General features: G+C 36.2%; 1 protein-coding gene across 50 annotated transcripts in view; it reads left to right on the forward strand.

Annotated features, from left to right (window-relative positions):
• The window catches only part of GPHN (gephyrin), a 564,043-nt gene that overhangs the window by 466,944 nt on the left and 80,157 nt on the right, over nucleotides 1-16,942 (forward strand). For all 50 annotated transcript variants that reach the window (XM_070594056.1, XM_070594020.1, XM_070594022.1 and 47 more), the window contains 2 exons: nucleotides 2,091-2,183; nucleotides 11,531-11,586. In XM_070594056.1, coding sequence (XP_070450157.1) covers nucleotides 2,091-2,183; nucleotides 11,531-11,586 — 149 coding nt within the window. The remainder of the gene's footprint in view (nucleotides 1-2,090; nucleotides 2,184-11,530; nucleotides 11,587-16,942) is intronic.

The following is a 16,942-nucleotide window of genomic DNA, read 5'->3' on the forward strand; positions in this document are numbered from 1 at the left end:
GTGCCAATCTTTTAAAAAAAAAAGAACTGAATTTAAATAATAGTAAGGATTCCTCTGGAAGTCCAGGCTACTAAAAGGCATATAGAGTATAACCTATATTTGTTACTTTGATTAGACCTGAAGGAAATACAAATAGAGTTCTCTTTCTTCAAAAGCTTAAGAAACCTAACACATACTTTCTCACACACACCAACTTGAAAACTCTTACACATCAGTTTTGAAAATAGTTGCTAATATATTACAAATTGAATATATGGTTGACAAAACATATACAAGAATAGTAGTCAGGGGCTGGCCCAGTGGCGCAGTGGTTAAGTTCACACGTTCCACCTCTCGGCAGCCCAGGGTTCACCAGTTCGGATCCCGGGTGTGGACATGGCACCTCTTGGCAAAAGCCATGCTGTGGTAGGCGTCCCACGTATAAAGTAGAGGAAGATGGGCATGGATGTTAGCTCAGGGCCAGTCTTCCTCAGCAAAAAGAGGAGGATTGGCAGCAGTTAGCTCAGGGCTGATCTTCCTCAAAAAATAATAATAATAATAATAAAGACAGATTCTGACTAGAGGATTTAGGAATTAGTCATGACTTTTGAAACTTTTATTCTTGTTGGCACTAGTTCAAATTCCTGAGCTCCAGCCAAAACTGATTGTCATCCAGAGTGGTCTGAATAGTCACTTTACGTGTTAACTTAGTGGCCCTCTTCTTATAGTCACTAATTTTTTTAGGTTAATAAAGCCAAAATCAAAGGCTAAAATTCAAATAGAATGATAAGGAAGCTCTTTCCCTTTTACTTTTCTCTTCTTAAGAAAAAAAACTTTCCTATAAAAATGATGTGATGATCATTGTAGAAAACTTGGAAATTTTCATAAAAGTATAGCAAAGGGGATAAAAGTCATACATACTTCCAAAGTAATGAAATAACAAATGCTTTATATTTTCATGTATGCCCTTCCCACCTTTTTGAGAACAAATATATCTTAACATAGTTAAGATTATACACTACATGTGCAGTTCTGCATGTTTTTTAAATATATATCGTAATAATTTTTCTGTCAATGAATATGCTTCATAAATATTACTTTAGCCTACATAATATTTTATCATAAGGATAGATCATTGTCTTTAAATTTCTGTATTATTGATCTTTTGATTTCTTTCCATTTCTCACTAATGTAAGCAACTCTGAAATAAACATGTACATAAAGATTTATCCATTTTCTTAGGATAGATTTCTAGAAATGAAATTACTGGATCAATGAATATAAAAATGTTGAAGAATTATCTTTTTATTTAAAGATCTTATTTTTACTTTTTCTCCAAAAGCTCCCCAGTACATAGTTGTGTACTTTTAGTTGTGTGTCCTTCCAGCTGTGGCATGCGAGACGCCGCCCCAGCGTGGCCCGATGAGCTGTGCCATGTCCACGGCCAGGAATCAAACTGGCAAAACCCCAGGCCACCAAAGCAGAGCGTGCGAACCCAACCACTCAGCCACGGGGCCGGCCCCCAGAATTATCTTTTTAAAGAAAATCATCTTTGGGGCCGGCCCGGTGGCGCAGCAGTTAAGTTCCCACGTTCCGCTTTGGCGGCCCAGGGTTCGCCAGTTTGGATCCCGGATAGGGACATGGCACCATTTGGCAAGCCATGCTGTGGTAGGCGTCCCACATATAAAGTAGAGGAAGATGGGCACAGATGTTAGCTCAGGGCCAGTCTTCCTCAGCAAAAAGAGGAGGATTAGCAGCAGATGTAAGCTCAGGGCTAATCTTCCTCAAAAAAAAAAAAAGAAAAGAAAATCACCTTTGAGTTGTTAAAGGATTAATGACACATCAATTTTAACACATCTTTGATGATTGTGTAGTTACTCATATTCAAATAATCTCTGCAAGTATTACTATTAATTGATTGAATCTAATCTTTCATTTCAGACAGTAGGATGCATCTCTTCCTCTGTCTCCTATTCCTCGGGATAGAAATCAGGAAGTCTGAGCCCATATACAAGCCTTGTCAGACAAGCACACATACCCATCTTGTTTATACTGCCTGTTTAACCTATTGCTCTTGACGTTCATATTTTCCTTCTTTTCTCTGCTTGCAGATGGAATGGGGCGAGTCCTTGCTCAAGATGTATATGCAAAAGACAACCTACCCCCGTTCCCAGCATCAGTAAAAGATGGCTATGCTGTCCGAGGTAAATATTTTGGTTTTCTTGAGTATCATCATACAGTGTTTTGTTTTGGCTTTTTTCCTCAGATTTTTGGCTCAGCCTAGGCACCCAACACCTGTTACATCTGTTTCCCCCTTGTTTGTCAAAATAATTTCACTTATGGATAATAGTGTTAATCTACACCTATATGTTTTCTGGCATAATCTTTATTAAAACTTTTCAGTGAGAGTACTGTAGTTACTTGAAAATTCTTGCTTACAACAAATATGTAGAGATTGATAAAAACACTGTACCTTAATTTATTCTTTTGGCCTGTACACATGCCAGATAGCAGACAATCTTGGTTTAAAGTTTTTCACATGTTTTCTAGTTGAAAACATCTATATGTTCCAAGAAATAAGAGTAGATTCCCAATACAAGGATAAAATGGGACAGTTTTTTCTGCTGCTTTAAATTCAAGCGTCAATAAGGGCTTCATAAAAATCAAGCGTGAGGGCAACCTCTGATTCCCTGAAAGGTGCCGTATTTCAAAGCTCTGAATCACCAGATGGTACTAGCAGCTCACACCTTCAGAGTTGCCTGAGATTGCATAAAGCTTAAAAGCAAATACTAAATAGCATTTACCTGCCTAAAGTCCAATCTAAGAACCCAAAATGAAAATACAACTGAATTGTGTAGGAACTATTATTGATTATTAAGTCAAGGCTAATATCATTGAAGAAATGTCTAAAAACATCTCCCAGTTTATTAGAGCTCGTAAGAAGGCCAGTTCCTTTTTAATGGACATTTGTGGAGTCTCTTACTTGGCTTTTTGTTGGATTTTTTTTTTTTTTTTTTTTTTTTTTTACTATATCTAGCCAATTAAAACAATTTCTTGGGGCCGGCCTGGTGGCACAGCAGTTAAGTGGGCACGTTCCACTTCGGCGGCCCAGGGTTCGCCAGTTTGGGTCCCGGGTGCAGACATGGCACCACTTGGCAAGCCATGCTGTGATAGGCATCCCATGTATAAAGCAGAGAAAGATGGGCACGGATGTTACCTCAGGGCCAGTCTTCTTCAGCAAAAAGAGGAGCATTGGCAGCACATGTTAGCTCAGGGCTAATCTTCCTAAAAAAACAAATAAAATAAAACAATTTCCTCTTTTTTGTAATTAAGTACATTCATTAATCTCCCCATGTTCCAGCACCATCTCTTAGCAGTATTTCTTTATGTTGGAGGCAGTATAGCAAATGGTTAAGGTTATTGGCTTTGAGCATAGTAAGAGTGATCTGGATTCTAGTACCAGTTCTATCTATGTAACTTTGAGCAAATCATTATCACTATTATTGTTACAAATACTTTTACCTAGACTATCTCTGAAAAAAGGATAACATTCATCTAAATTGTTATTCTCCTATTCTATGTTAACAAAATGGTGGGGAGATTAATTCTTACCAGTGTATTCTTTCTCAAGAACACTATCTTAGATGCACCTCATTCAGCTCGATCTCACTAAATTAGAGTGTTTCTGAAAAAATAAATAACAAGTGCCCGATGGCTCTTATGGTTTTTTCCTACCAAATTTATTCCTTCTATAGTACTTATTATAATGAATATTGTCCAGAAAGAAAATTACTTTAGTCCTCTGATAGCCTCATTGGCTCTCCTTATTTCTTATTCCCCCTCTAAAATGTAAATTCTGTTTTGAACTTATAATTAATAGCCATATAAGATTACTATAAAATGACAAAAAATTTCTTACCTCTAGAGTCAAACAAACAACTACAGCAGATGAAATACCAAAGGGACGAGAAAGTATTTTTTACATCCTTGGTGATATGAAGTAGAAGAAAGTGAGAAAATACATTATTTGAGGCAGAATTATTCTCAAACAGAATGTTGTTCTGTGATTTTTGCATGAGGTAGCAGCAGTTCAATAAAAAGAAACTATTGCGCTTAGCTTTTCTATTTGCCAAAAAGAGCAATTAGCCTACATGAGCCATAAAAGAGCCATTCTGCTACTGTAGACTCTATCAAAGAAATTTTTATGTAAAATTATTATTCAATATCTTATTTATTCTTTTGTTTTGGAGTGGTGGTGATTTCACACACACACACACACAGAAAAATCTAAAATGACATCTCACAGTATAAAGGTTCAACAAATAATCTACCATGCAGCTGATTCATTCTTTCCTGTGAAGTGTTGCTAGTTCTCTAAGATAAGGAACATTTAACAGATACATAACATATAACAGATAACCAATGCAGATATGGTTAAAACTCAAAGTGGGAATAGTGGGTGTGTCTTTGTATGTGTATATATATATATTGATGTCATAATTAAGGCAGCAAAAGTCATCAGTGATCAAAGAGGCATTGGTCTTAGTCTTTTCTATGCTATAATATCCCCCCCAGGCAGTGTTTTGGTAAAGAGTGTCCTTGAGGCTATTATTGTGGCTCTCTACCACTGTGCTTCGTGTACCTTCTTCTCTCCACCCCCATCTTCCTTTACTCCCATTCCTTTCTCCCTGCTCCCTTTTTTTTCTTCTCCTCTGCCTCTGCCTTAGGCCTTCCAGTAATAACCATTGGTACCTGTGAGGATTGCTAACCCTCTAGGTTGCTAACTTGCTCTGGATCACTAAGCGTTAACCAGTATCCTTCAGAAACATGTGGGCTAAAACCCCAAACCAGTTGAAAGATCACTTGGCTTTAAGGTATGTGGGTTGAAAAATCAAGACATGATCAAAAAACATGACTAAGGAAATAAAAAATAGGAGCAGCTTAAAAAAATAAAAGAAACAATAGAGTGTAAAGAAGGCAAGAATCAAGTGATGATGATGTAAGTAATAGGAAGACCTATAATCTAATAAACTAAAACTGCATTCAGGAGGGAGTGTATTCGAAAGATAAAAACATGGAAAAGAAAATGAAAGTAGCATTATTACCGATTAGAATCAATACAATGTTGTTATTCTTTATATTTTTGAAGAGTTGTTTTTCCCTTCACACTGATTAAGCTAATCATCATCTTGATGCATTCACACCCTCCTATAGAGATGTGGGTGCTTATTGTCTCACAGTTTCTTCTTAGATGTTAATAAAGGCAAAAATACCTCAGAATTTCAAGTTCGGCTTTCTTAAAAATGTTCAGTTTGAAAGGCTTATCCCTTCAGAACCTGTTTTTGGATCATTTAGAAAAGGGAAAATTATAAACAAGACAGTAATTATTTTGAGAACCATGTGTAACAAACAATTTTGCAAGGATATACTAAGAGAAATCCGTGCCATTTGGATAAAGTAAATTTTAAAGCTTTTTAGTTTTTTACATTCTGATTGAAATATATGGTTACAGGAAATACAGACTATCAAAAAGAGCGTTGTAAAATTGCCCATTATCTCACTGCCTAGCCACTATTAACTTTTTGTTATACTTCCTTCTAGTTGGTTAAAGTGCATACTAAAATTCAGAATACTAAAATTCAGTATAACCTTTTTGATTTAGAGCTAGTTCTTCTTTCATGAAAGTCAAGTTCTAGGGTTTCTATTTTGTCCGTTTAAATACTTTTTGGCCACTGCTGGTTCTCCAACTCATTTGACAGGCTATTGCCTTCCACTAGAGGACACTTTGTTTGTTTGTTTTTGTCATAGCATTGGCTTTAGTATCTTCTTCTCAGGTTAATGAAGATCAGCAGTTGAATTCGTAAATAGATGCCCATCCACATCATTGCAAATGCACTGTCAAAGAGTGTTTGCAACTATACTCTTTAGTAAAACAATCCGGATAAACAATAAGGCATCTGCTGCTCTCTTTATCAGTTCTATTTATCTTTCTTTTTATTTTATTGCAGTAACATTGGATTATAACATTATATAGCTTTCAGATGTACATCGTAATATATTGCAGATTCTGTATAGATTACATCATGTTCACCACCCAAAAACTAATTACAGCTCATCACCTCACATGTGAGCCTGTTTACCCCTTTTGCCCTCCCGCCTTCCCACTTCCCCTGTGATAACCACCAATCCAATCTCCGTTGCTATCTGTTTGTTTGTCATTGTTTTTATCTTCCACTTATGAGTGAGATCATACTGTATTTGACTTTCTCCCTCTGACTTATTTCACTTCGCATAATACCCTCAAGGTCCATCCATGTTGTAGAGGACACTTTGGATGAAGAAGATGGTATTATGACTTGGGAGTATTACTCATGTGAGCAGGGAGATAGTTTGGAATAATTAATTTTAGTTAATTCTCAAAAGCTTAAAGTACTGTATTTAAGGAAAGAACATTTCTTTTACCAGTACTAACAATAAATGGGTGTTTTTCTCATGGAAGATGATAGTAAAGAATATAAAATGTCTTTCATTCATCTGTCCTAGTGTTACCTCCCTGCTTTCCATAAGAAAAGGCAGCAGATTTAAATTTCCAAACAACTCACCTGATTTAATCCCTCAGTATAATAGCAGCAAGTATTAGTCCTGTTGTGTTAGTCTTGTCACCTTTGCTTACCTCCACGCCATCTCTTCCTATAATCTTAGTTTTAGTATACACATAAATGTTATTACTTTGTTGCCTATCGTCCCATCTTAGTTTGGTTCCATAATCAGAGTAAACAAATTCTTTTTTTTTTCTTTTTTTTTCTTTTTTTTTTATTGAGGTAATATTGGTTTATAATATTATATAAATTTCAGGTGTACATCATTGTATTTCAATTTCTGTGTAGACTACATCATGTTCACCGCTCAAAGACTAATTACCGTCCATTACCATACACATATTCCCTTTTACCTCTTTTGTCCTCTTCTTTCCCCCTTCCCCTCTGGTACCCACCAATGTAATCTATATATCTATATGTTTGGTGGTGGTGGTGGTTGTTTTTATCTTCCACTTATGAGTGAAATCATATGGCATTTGTCTAACTTATTTCACTTAGCATAATACCCTCAAGGTCCATCCATGTTGTCACAAATGGCAAGATTTCATCTTTTTTATGGCTGAGTAGTATTCCACTGTGTATGTATACCGCATCTTCTTTATCCATTCATCCATTGATGGGCATTTAGGTTGTTTCCAAGTCTTGGCTATTATGAATAATGCTGCAGTGAACATAAGGGTGCAAATATCTTTTCACATTCATGCTTTGATGTTCTTTGCATAAATACCCAGAAGTGGAATGGCTGGATCATATGGTAGTTCTATTCTTAATTTTTTGAGGAATCTCCATACTGTTTTCCTTAGGGGCTGCACCAGTTTGCATTCCCACCATGAGTGTATGAGAGTTCCCTTTTCTCCACATCCTTTCCAACACTTATTATTTCTTGACTTTTTAATAATAGCCATTCTGAGGGGTGGGAGGTGATATCTGATAATAGTTTTGATTTGCATTTCCCTAATAATTAGTGATGTTGAACATCTTTTCATGTGCTTATTAGCTATCTATAGATCTTCTTTGGAAGAATGTCTGTTCAGATCCTTTGCCCCTTTTTTAATTAGATTGTTTGGTTTTTTTGTTGTTGAGTGGTCAGAGTAAATAAATTCTTAATCCCTCTGCCTTATTTCTCTGTCAAAGATATTTCCTCTAAAAGTTATGCCATCTCTATAGCCTCAGTTTATTCAGCCCTAACATGGAAATGATGAGACTCTTTATTATTAAAAATAAATGAATAGCTGTAAAGTGTTTCAGGAGACTTAAAGAATGTTCACATATAGCTGGAAAATGAAAATGAGAGATAATTTTATGGCAAATGGCTTGGGGAAGATCATTTTCTATACGTTGCCCCAGTGAATAGTTATCTAATAGTATCAATTTTATATAAAATGATGTAATCAGAAGTCTTCAAATAAACAGGTGAACAAGACCAGAAGTGTTTTCTGGACATTAAAAAAAGAGGGTGGAAGTGGGAGCAGCTTTAGGGTCTAGCATTAAGCATGATGAATTACTTCTATAATGCATTTGCTGTTAGGATTTGGTTTATATTGCTTTTATCACTTCCTTCAAATTAAATTCTACAATTAGAAAACAGACAACTTATTAACAGAAACATCTGAATTAGGAGGGGGAAAAGATTCTAAGCCTTTACAGACATCTTTGGAATCAATCCATCTTTTCTAACAGTATACTGTGGCTTAGTTTATTTCTTTCCAAGCTTTAGGTTTGTATGCCACCATACCTCCACTTCCACCTGCTCCCACCTAAGCTTGTAGAATTCATATTGAAAATGGCAGCTTTTCTTTTACCTCTCTCTTTACAAAACCATGTACCTTTCCTTTTTTTTTTTTAAGATTTTTTTTTCCTTTTTCTCCCCAAAGTCCCCCCTCCCCCAGTACATAGTTGTGTATTTTTAGTTGTGGGTCCTTCTAGTTGTGGCATGTGGGATGCCACCTCAGCATGGCCTGATGAGTGGTGCCATGTCCACGCCCAGGATTCAAACTGGCGAAACCCTGGGCCACTGAAGCAGAGCGCACAAACTTAACCACTCGGCCACAGGGCCAGCCCCCTACCTTTCCTTTAAGAATCGTTTTGTTGGGGCCAGCCCCGTGACCAAGTAGTTAAGTTTGTGCGCTCTGCTTCAGCAGCACAGGGTTTCGCTGGTTCAGATCCTGGGCGCGGCCATGGCACCACTTGTCAGGCCATGCTGAGGCAGCGTCCCACATAGCAGAACCAGAAGGACCTACAACTAGAATATACAACTATGTATGGGGGGCCTTTGAGGAGAAGAAGACAAAAAAAAAAAATGAAGATTGGCAACAGATATTAGCTCAGGTGCCAATCTTTAAGAAAAAAAGTGATTTTCTTAATTTGTATTTATTATTCATTATTGTGATTATTTGATTAATATCTTTCTCCTCCACTACGTCACTGGCTTTAAGAGTTTTGTTTTAGCCACACCCATAGGAAGACACACGTTAAATACATCATACATCACAAGCCAATAATATATACAAACATATACAACATACACAATACATATAAATATACATATGCTCACATATATATAAGCAAAAGTAAGTTTCATGAGACAATATTCATCCTTACCATGGATGATGAAATATACCTTCTATTCTTTTTCATTTAAAAAATTATTTACAGGATGATTTTACTGCCCATCTCCATTTATGATCCAGAGTGAAAAACATTGCAACAGACTGGCACTGCATTAGAATAGAAACAATGTCTGGTTTTACTCTTTACTCTGTCCCAGCACCTATTATGACACTTGGGTCATAGAAGACACTCAGTAGACATTTAGTAAATGAATGAAAGAAATAAAAAGTTTTAAAGTGTATTATTTTTAAAGTATTATTATCCCCATTTTTATCAACAGCAAGACTGAAGGTTAGAGAAAGGTTTAGTAATTTGCAGAAAGTCCTGAGGCTAATAATAGGCAGAACCAGGATTCAGATTCAGCTTTGTTTTACTCTAAAACCATGTTAATTTCCCTTTGTGCAAGAAGTAAAAAGAGAAAATGTCTAGATTGCTTATAGGAGATGGCAAGTTGGTAATATTTCCAGTAGAAAAATGACTAAAAATAAGTTTATTCACATCTGCGGTGCAGTTAGTGCAGAACTCTGACAGATGATTGACTTTTAATTTTCTACAGTAAGAAAATCGTGATTTGCTTTAAGATACTGCAAAAATAAAGTGGTGGGATAGATGAAACAAGATTGGTGAAATGTTGGTAATTGTCAAAGCAGTGATTTATATGTCTATTTTAAGTTGTTCATTTTTTAAAAATTAAATAAAAAAGAACCCGTGAAAGCAGCATAATAAGAATAGCATGGCAGGAAAACTATTCTTGTTTTTACAAGTGAACACTGAAAATACGATAGGATTCCAAAAACACAAGAAAGCCAAGAGTTTATTGCCTGAGATAATGTCTGTAAAGCAGAAGATACAACATCTAGTACATAGAAGAGACCCAATGTTTATTTTTTGTCCCTCTCCACATCAGGTTAACCAAAGCCATCTATGCAAAAAAATAAAGTGACTTATTAGAAACAGTATTGTATATAGGCCTTTAGAAAAAATGCCACTTTGTAATCACATAAAGAGACAATGAATTTTGTAGGTCCTTTTTAAAAGAAGGAAAATATCATTTATTATTTTTCACTATGATTGCAAATATAGTTAAAATATTCATATAGAAAGTGTTATCTGGGGCCGGCTCGTGGCCGAGTGGTTAAGTTCGCGTGCTCTGCTTCAGCGGCCCAAGGTTTCGCTGGTTCAGATCCTGGGCACGGACATGGCACAGCTCATCAAGCGATGCTGAGGCGGCCTCCCACAAGCCACAACTAGAAGGACTCACAATTAAAAATACACAACTATGTACCAGGGGGCTTTGGCAGAAAAAGGAAAAATAAAATCTTTAAAAAAAAAAAGAAATAAAGTGTTATCTTTTCCGTGTATGTGCCCCAAACCCTTACTGTATGCAGATGACATGGAAGTAATGGTTGTGATCATTAAACTCATTAGATAGGCATTGCCTGTCCAGAAGTATTGGTCTGAAATCCACATCATATGTGAAGAAAACCCTTTTGAATACATTTATCTCCAGGAGTATTTTTACACCCAGCCGTTACTCTTCTGTATGTAGGGGAAAAAAATTGGATAAGAAGTTTTTTCCATCTCAATTCTGAAAGTGTTTCTTCCAATTTAAAAAGAAATAATCAATGGAAAATGTGATGCAGCACTGCCTGTGTATTCTAATTCAGAAATAGCATTTTGACAGATTATTAAAAAAGAAAAAATACTATACTGGGAATTAAGAAACTGTATTTTAGTCCTTGCTCTATACTAACCAGAACTTGTTCAAAGTACTTAAGCTTTTCTACCTGTATATAACTCATTTCCTTCAAATGTCAAATGAAGAAAAGAATATATGTTCTTCCTACTTCATTATGTTAATTATGAAGATCATACTGGATTATAAATAAGAAAACAGTGTGAAATAGTTAAAATTTATAGAAAAATAGAGAAATATGGAAATATATATATATGTACATATACATCTCCATAAGTGTGCACACACACATCACACACACATACCCAAGGATAAGGTGGTATTTATTTAGTAGGATAGGCTAAAAGAACTTCCTATTTAAAACGTACAAGTGTGGAAATTAAGGAGCAATAGAAAGACTATCTCCAGTGACACCAAGAAGGAGCACGCTTAGGGCCACTTCTGTTGTTTTTTGTGAGTTGTGGATACCAAAGATCAAACCATTAGTAACAAAGCCATTGTCTAGTCTAGGAGATGAGAAAAGTATTCCACTTTCCTGAAGCCTTATCTGATCATTTGAGTCAGTTTTGAGAATTCTGGCTCTAGCTTCTTAGTCCTTGCTATAGATTCATTCTGATGTTTGTTCTTGGTTCTGTTCATCCCACAGCTGCTGATGGCCCAGGAGATCGTTTCATCATTGGGGAGTCCCAAGCTGGTGAACAGGTGAGCTTTATAGGCCTGAAAGGCCATAAAGATTTCAGTTTCATGGACTTTCAGGATCTAATTCTAAACTTCTACCATCATTTTAATGGAAATCTTAGAGAAGGATTAGGTTATCAAAGACATTAAAATTTGGTTCCCATGAGAAAGAACCAAAAGAATTATTTCTTAACTGAAAGAATCTGCATCTGTTAATATATGGCATGGTGTTGTTGGTATGTCTCACAGACATGCCCCACAAGCATTTTCTAGCCCTGTTATTGGATGACTCTGTCTTCCTGTGTAAACATTAATGTTCTGAATATAACTTCAATTTCTGAGTGGTCTTCTCAGACTTTTTCCCAACTTGTGTTGAAAATGGAAATTTAGAAAAAGCAGATTATTTAACCTTTCTAGCTAATCATTTAGATTAATTTTTCTCATTAGGAAGCTAGTCAGGGAACAGGTATACATATATTTCTATTAAGAAATTAAGCACTAATGGGCCATAATGGAGGTACAGTAGAAGTCCTCTTAATTTAATGCCTTTGATACCCGGTAATTGGCTGTTTAATTGGAAATAAGTTAAAGTGGGAAGTTATTTTATCTTTTTAAAATAAAGATAAATTTAACTTAAATGAATGTTTGTTTGTTAATAATTTGATGGAGAGCCAAGGCTTTTCTTTTAATAAGTACCTGCTATTTGAATTTATGTCTAGTCTTCCTTACATAAATCACATCTGAAAGAAAGGATATTTGCAAAGTATCTAAGAATAGAATCCTTCTAAATTTTTATTATATTTTTATAATTTTTTACAGTTGCTTCACCCACACCTAATTTGACAACAGTGTTTTTTAGCAGCATTTTTAATTAAGTTTTTCCAAAGGTTTAACTTAATTTTTATAGGAAAAAATAACTCTTTTCACATTCATGTATCATTGGGTTTTGTAATATTTTTTAAGTTACATAATTCAGTAGCAACTATTGCCACAAACTGGCACAAACAAGTTTGGGGACAAGTTCAACTGAATCTTAGAGCAGTAGTTTACAGGTGTACAAAAGAAGAGTGTAACACCTTCAAACTTAAATTGTGCTGTGGGCATCATTATGTTTAAGAGGAAATAGAGAACATGCGTTAATCCAATGAGTTGTGAAGGTTGGGTAAAAGAGCTCGTATCTTATTAAATAGAACTAGAGGAAGACCAAGACGCTTTTCTACTGTCAAGTACTCGCATTATATAAAAATAAAGGAGGAAATAAAGAAAAAAATATATATATGGCAGTTTGGGCAAAAGCTGTGTCCCACGTATTTTCTTCCTTGGCTTAGCAGGTACTCCCTTATGTCCTGAAAATAGAGAGGGGTTGAGGAAGCATATAGAGAAGGATGGTGCCAATGGTAGTGACCCGAATCACTCCCCATCTCTACGTCCATGAGGAATACTGTATACAGATCTCTGAAGCTAAGCCTGGCACTGTAGTGATTAGATCGTGTTCATACTGTACACAGGCTGGTTTTAGTCCCCATGACTCCTTTCCTAACAAAAAGAACAGCTAGGCCTGGGACCCTTTTTTATAAATGACTTACATTGTGATCTCATAATTTATTTGACTTCTTGGTACATATTTCCATCAACAATGGACATCTAAAGAATCTGTTTTTATAACAAAGCCACAAAATATCAATTATTCAAGGAATATGTCTTTGATCTTCAGTCGAGTCTGGCCAACATTCATCAAACATACTTACTACGTGTAGCAGGCGCTATGGGAAGTTTTAGGGATATGAAGTAGCTTAAGATGTGACTACAACTCTTAAGGAGTTTATATCTAGTGGAGGAGACAGAGTATAAACAACTAGATATAATACAATGTGTTACATTTTGAACTAGTGCTTCAGTCATGTGCTGTGGAGCATAATAGAGAGGTTGAGCATTTCATCCTAGGAGGATTGGAGAGATGACACTGCAGCTGGGCTAAGAGAGTTTTACAAAGACAGAAATGAGAAAGGGACATTCCAGGCAGAGAGAACAGTTTAAGTCAAGACCCAAAGATGTTTTAAAAATTGCATGGAGGTGCCAGCCCCGTGGCTGAGTGGTTAAGTTCACGCACTCTGTTGCCACAGTCCAGGGTTTCGCTGGTTCAGATCCCAGGCGCAGACATGGCACCACTCGTCCGGCCATGCTGAGGCAGTGTCCCACATAGCACAACCAGAGCCACTCTCAACTAGAATATATAACTATGTTCTGGGGGGCTTTGGGGAGAAGAAGAAAAAAAAAGAAGAAGATTGGCAACAGATGTTAACTCAGGTGCCAATCTTTAAAATAAAAAATTGCATAGAATGCTTAGGGAACTGCAAATAATTTATGGTAGCCACAGCCTAGTATACATAGGAATAGGTAGCAGATTGTTAAGGACCTTGTGGACTTCTTAAACTTTATTTACTAGTTAAGACTTCCAACTGTACTAGAGAACTAGGAGCATAAGAAAAGTTATAAAACTTAAAAGTTGTCAACTTCTTGTAAGTTCTTATAAAAGTTTGATGGGGAAAAAAATGAAAGTATACAAGAAAATGGAATTTTTCTTCAATTATCCGTGATGTCTGTCATCTATATAACTGTATCTATATCTATATATTGATATACTATATAATATCTATATAACCATATAACTGATGTATCATACAGACTTTATAGTAATCTCAGAGATCTTACAAGAGCCAAACTGCTCACTTATTGAAAGTAAATACCCTTAAGCATTAGGGTGCCATTGCATACACTGAGACAGTGATTTTGGTTTCTTGGTGTACCAAAATACTTGACTTTAAATCACTTATAGTTTGGTCCTATTGATTAGCCCTGAACACTTTGAAAGAAAATACTACGTAATTATAAAGTACTATCATTGGACAAAGCTCAAATCATCCAACTCAATACCTCCATTAAGGAAAAATCAAAATTTTAACTGTTTTTACTTTATATAAATATGTAAAGCATATCAACAAAAATAAAAAAGAATTAGTTACTAGTCTTAACAATCTAAAAGAAGTACTTCATGTATTGTTAGAGTTTTTCAGTTGATTCAGTTCAATTGCAGTTTATATGTCTCCTCTAAGCGGATATATAAATGTCTTTATATATGCAATAATATCTTTTACATTAGATTTAATATAAGTGAGCTGGTAGGAATCCTTCACCTACTACTTAGAATTACTGGTCTTGGAAAGGAGCCAAATTTTTTATTTAATAACCATACAAAAACCCTCCTTAGTTGGTTCAAGCCAAGGAGTGGAGAAAATTACTGGTAAAACTACAGTAAAACTTAAAGTAAGTTTACAGAATATGATACATTGAACCCAACTAATTGAGGCAGGGCTCCAGGCTAACACACTTCAGCTTAAGAGGCAACTGCCCTGAAACTCGCTTTAGGATTCACTTTCTGCCTTGGTCAAAAGGGCACTTTCAGGGGCCAGCCTGGCAGTGCAGCGGTTAAGTTCCCACGTTCTGCTTCGGTGGCCTGGGTTTCCCGGTTCGGATCCTAGGTACAGACCTATGTACCACTTGTCAATCCATGCTGTGGCAGACATCCCACATATAAAGTAGAGGAAGATGGGCACACCTCCCACATATAAAGTAGAGGAAGATGGGCACCGATGTTAGCTCAGGGCCAGTCTTCCTCAGCAAAAAAAAGAGGCTTGGCAGCAGATGTTAGCTCAGGGTTAATCTTCCTCAAAAAAAAAAAAAAAAGCACTTTCAGCAAAAGAAATACTTCCTTAGGCCTATATTAAATATCTTTGTTCCACAAGCTCCAAAGATAGTTTTGGCATTAGCACCTCTACTAAAAAAACACATATATTGAGGCCAGCCCTGGTAGTGTAGCAGTTAAATTCACACACTCTGCTTCAGTGGCCTGTGGTTCGCCAGTTCAGATCCCAGGCGTGGACCTGGCACTGCTTATCAAGCCATACTGTGGCAGGTGTCCCACATATAAAATAGAGAAAAATGGGCACAGATGTTATCTCAGGGCCAATCTTCTTCAGCAAAAAGAGGAGGACTGGTGGCAGATGTCAGCTCAGGGCTAATCTTCCTCAAAAAAAAAAAAAAACACATATCAACTCAAAACTTTAATTTTTTTCATCAAAAATCACTGCACTGCAAAATGGTCATATATAGTGGATTAAGAGATGTCTCAGACAAGTAGTAATATCTGGGGTTGAAGGTTTTTTAAAAATTTAATGTATTAAACCCTACATTGTTCATTTTAAATCCTATGCATTATCTTGGTAGAATATTACATTAAAGTGTAACAATTCTGAATAAGGCTGGAATGTCTTTTATTCTAATAACAGAATAAGGGGATATAAGGTACATAGTTCAGTGCCAGATCTGATCCCAAGAATCTCTTTCTCCAGTGACTGTGGGAGAGTAGCAGGGAGAACACTGGAGTTGTAAGTCAAGAAGGACTGCATACTTGATGTAGTTGTTGTGATAATGAGATCATGCATGTTCATTCATTCATTCTGGAATATTTATTGACTGCCAACGTTGTGCCAGATACTTTCTAGGCGTTAGGATGATAAAGCAATAAATATGTCTGGAAAAGGGATGATTAAAGAAGGTTAATGCAGGGACTACATCTAAGATATAGAAAGGGTTAAAGGAAATTAACAAAGAAATGTGAAGCACCTAGGTGCTAGTAACACTGAGATTCCATTACCACCTCTAGATCTGAAGGGACAAAGGCAGAGAGTCATACCTGGACCTGGGGAGATTCATAGCTATGGGAGAGGGCCACCCAACAGGAGCTGTAGTCCTCAGTGGTAGAGATGACATAGCCATCACCAAACTGCAGCCTAGCTGGGAAAGAGCAAGAGGAATAAAACCCTACTTTTCTCACTCTCTCACCCTCTGATCTCTTGTTAGTCCTTCTCATTGACTGAATCTAATTAGCAGCCAGAGTGATGGAACCTGGTTGCAACAGTCCATAGAGGTCAGCCTTCTGGGCTACAACACAGGATAGAGAATGGGGATGTGATCTGGAGAGGCCAACAGAAAACAAAACAAATTCCTATCTTTGTAGAGCTTATATTTTAGAATATAATAATGCACTTAACGCTGAACCTAGCATAGATTGAGGCTTCAATAAATAGTAGCTGTTGGTGGTATTGTTTGCAGCAATAATATTATGGAAAGAAGCTTTTTAAGCCTTTTCTAATAAATAAATTTCCAGTTTTACTTTGTTCATCTAATGGAGGAATATTTTTCCTTAACTGTTCCCTAAAATTTTTTTTAAACGTGGTAAAAAAACACACAGCATAAAATGTAGCATCTTAACCATTTTTAAGTGTACAGTTCAGTAGTTTTAAGTATGCTCACATTCTTG

The sequence above is a fragment of the Equus przewalskii genome, chromosome 25, assembly GCF_037783145.1.
Source record: "Equus przewalskii isolate Varuska chromosome 25, EquPr2, whole genome shotgun sequence".
Taxonomy (NCBI): Eukaryota; Metazoa; Chordata; class Mammalia; order Perissodactyla; family Equidae; genus Equus; species Equus przewalskii.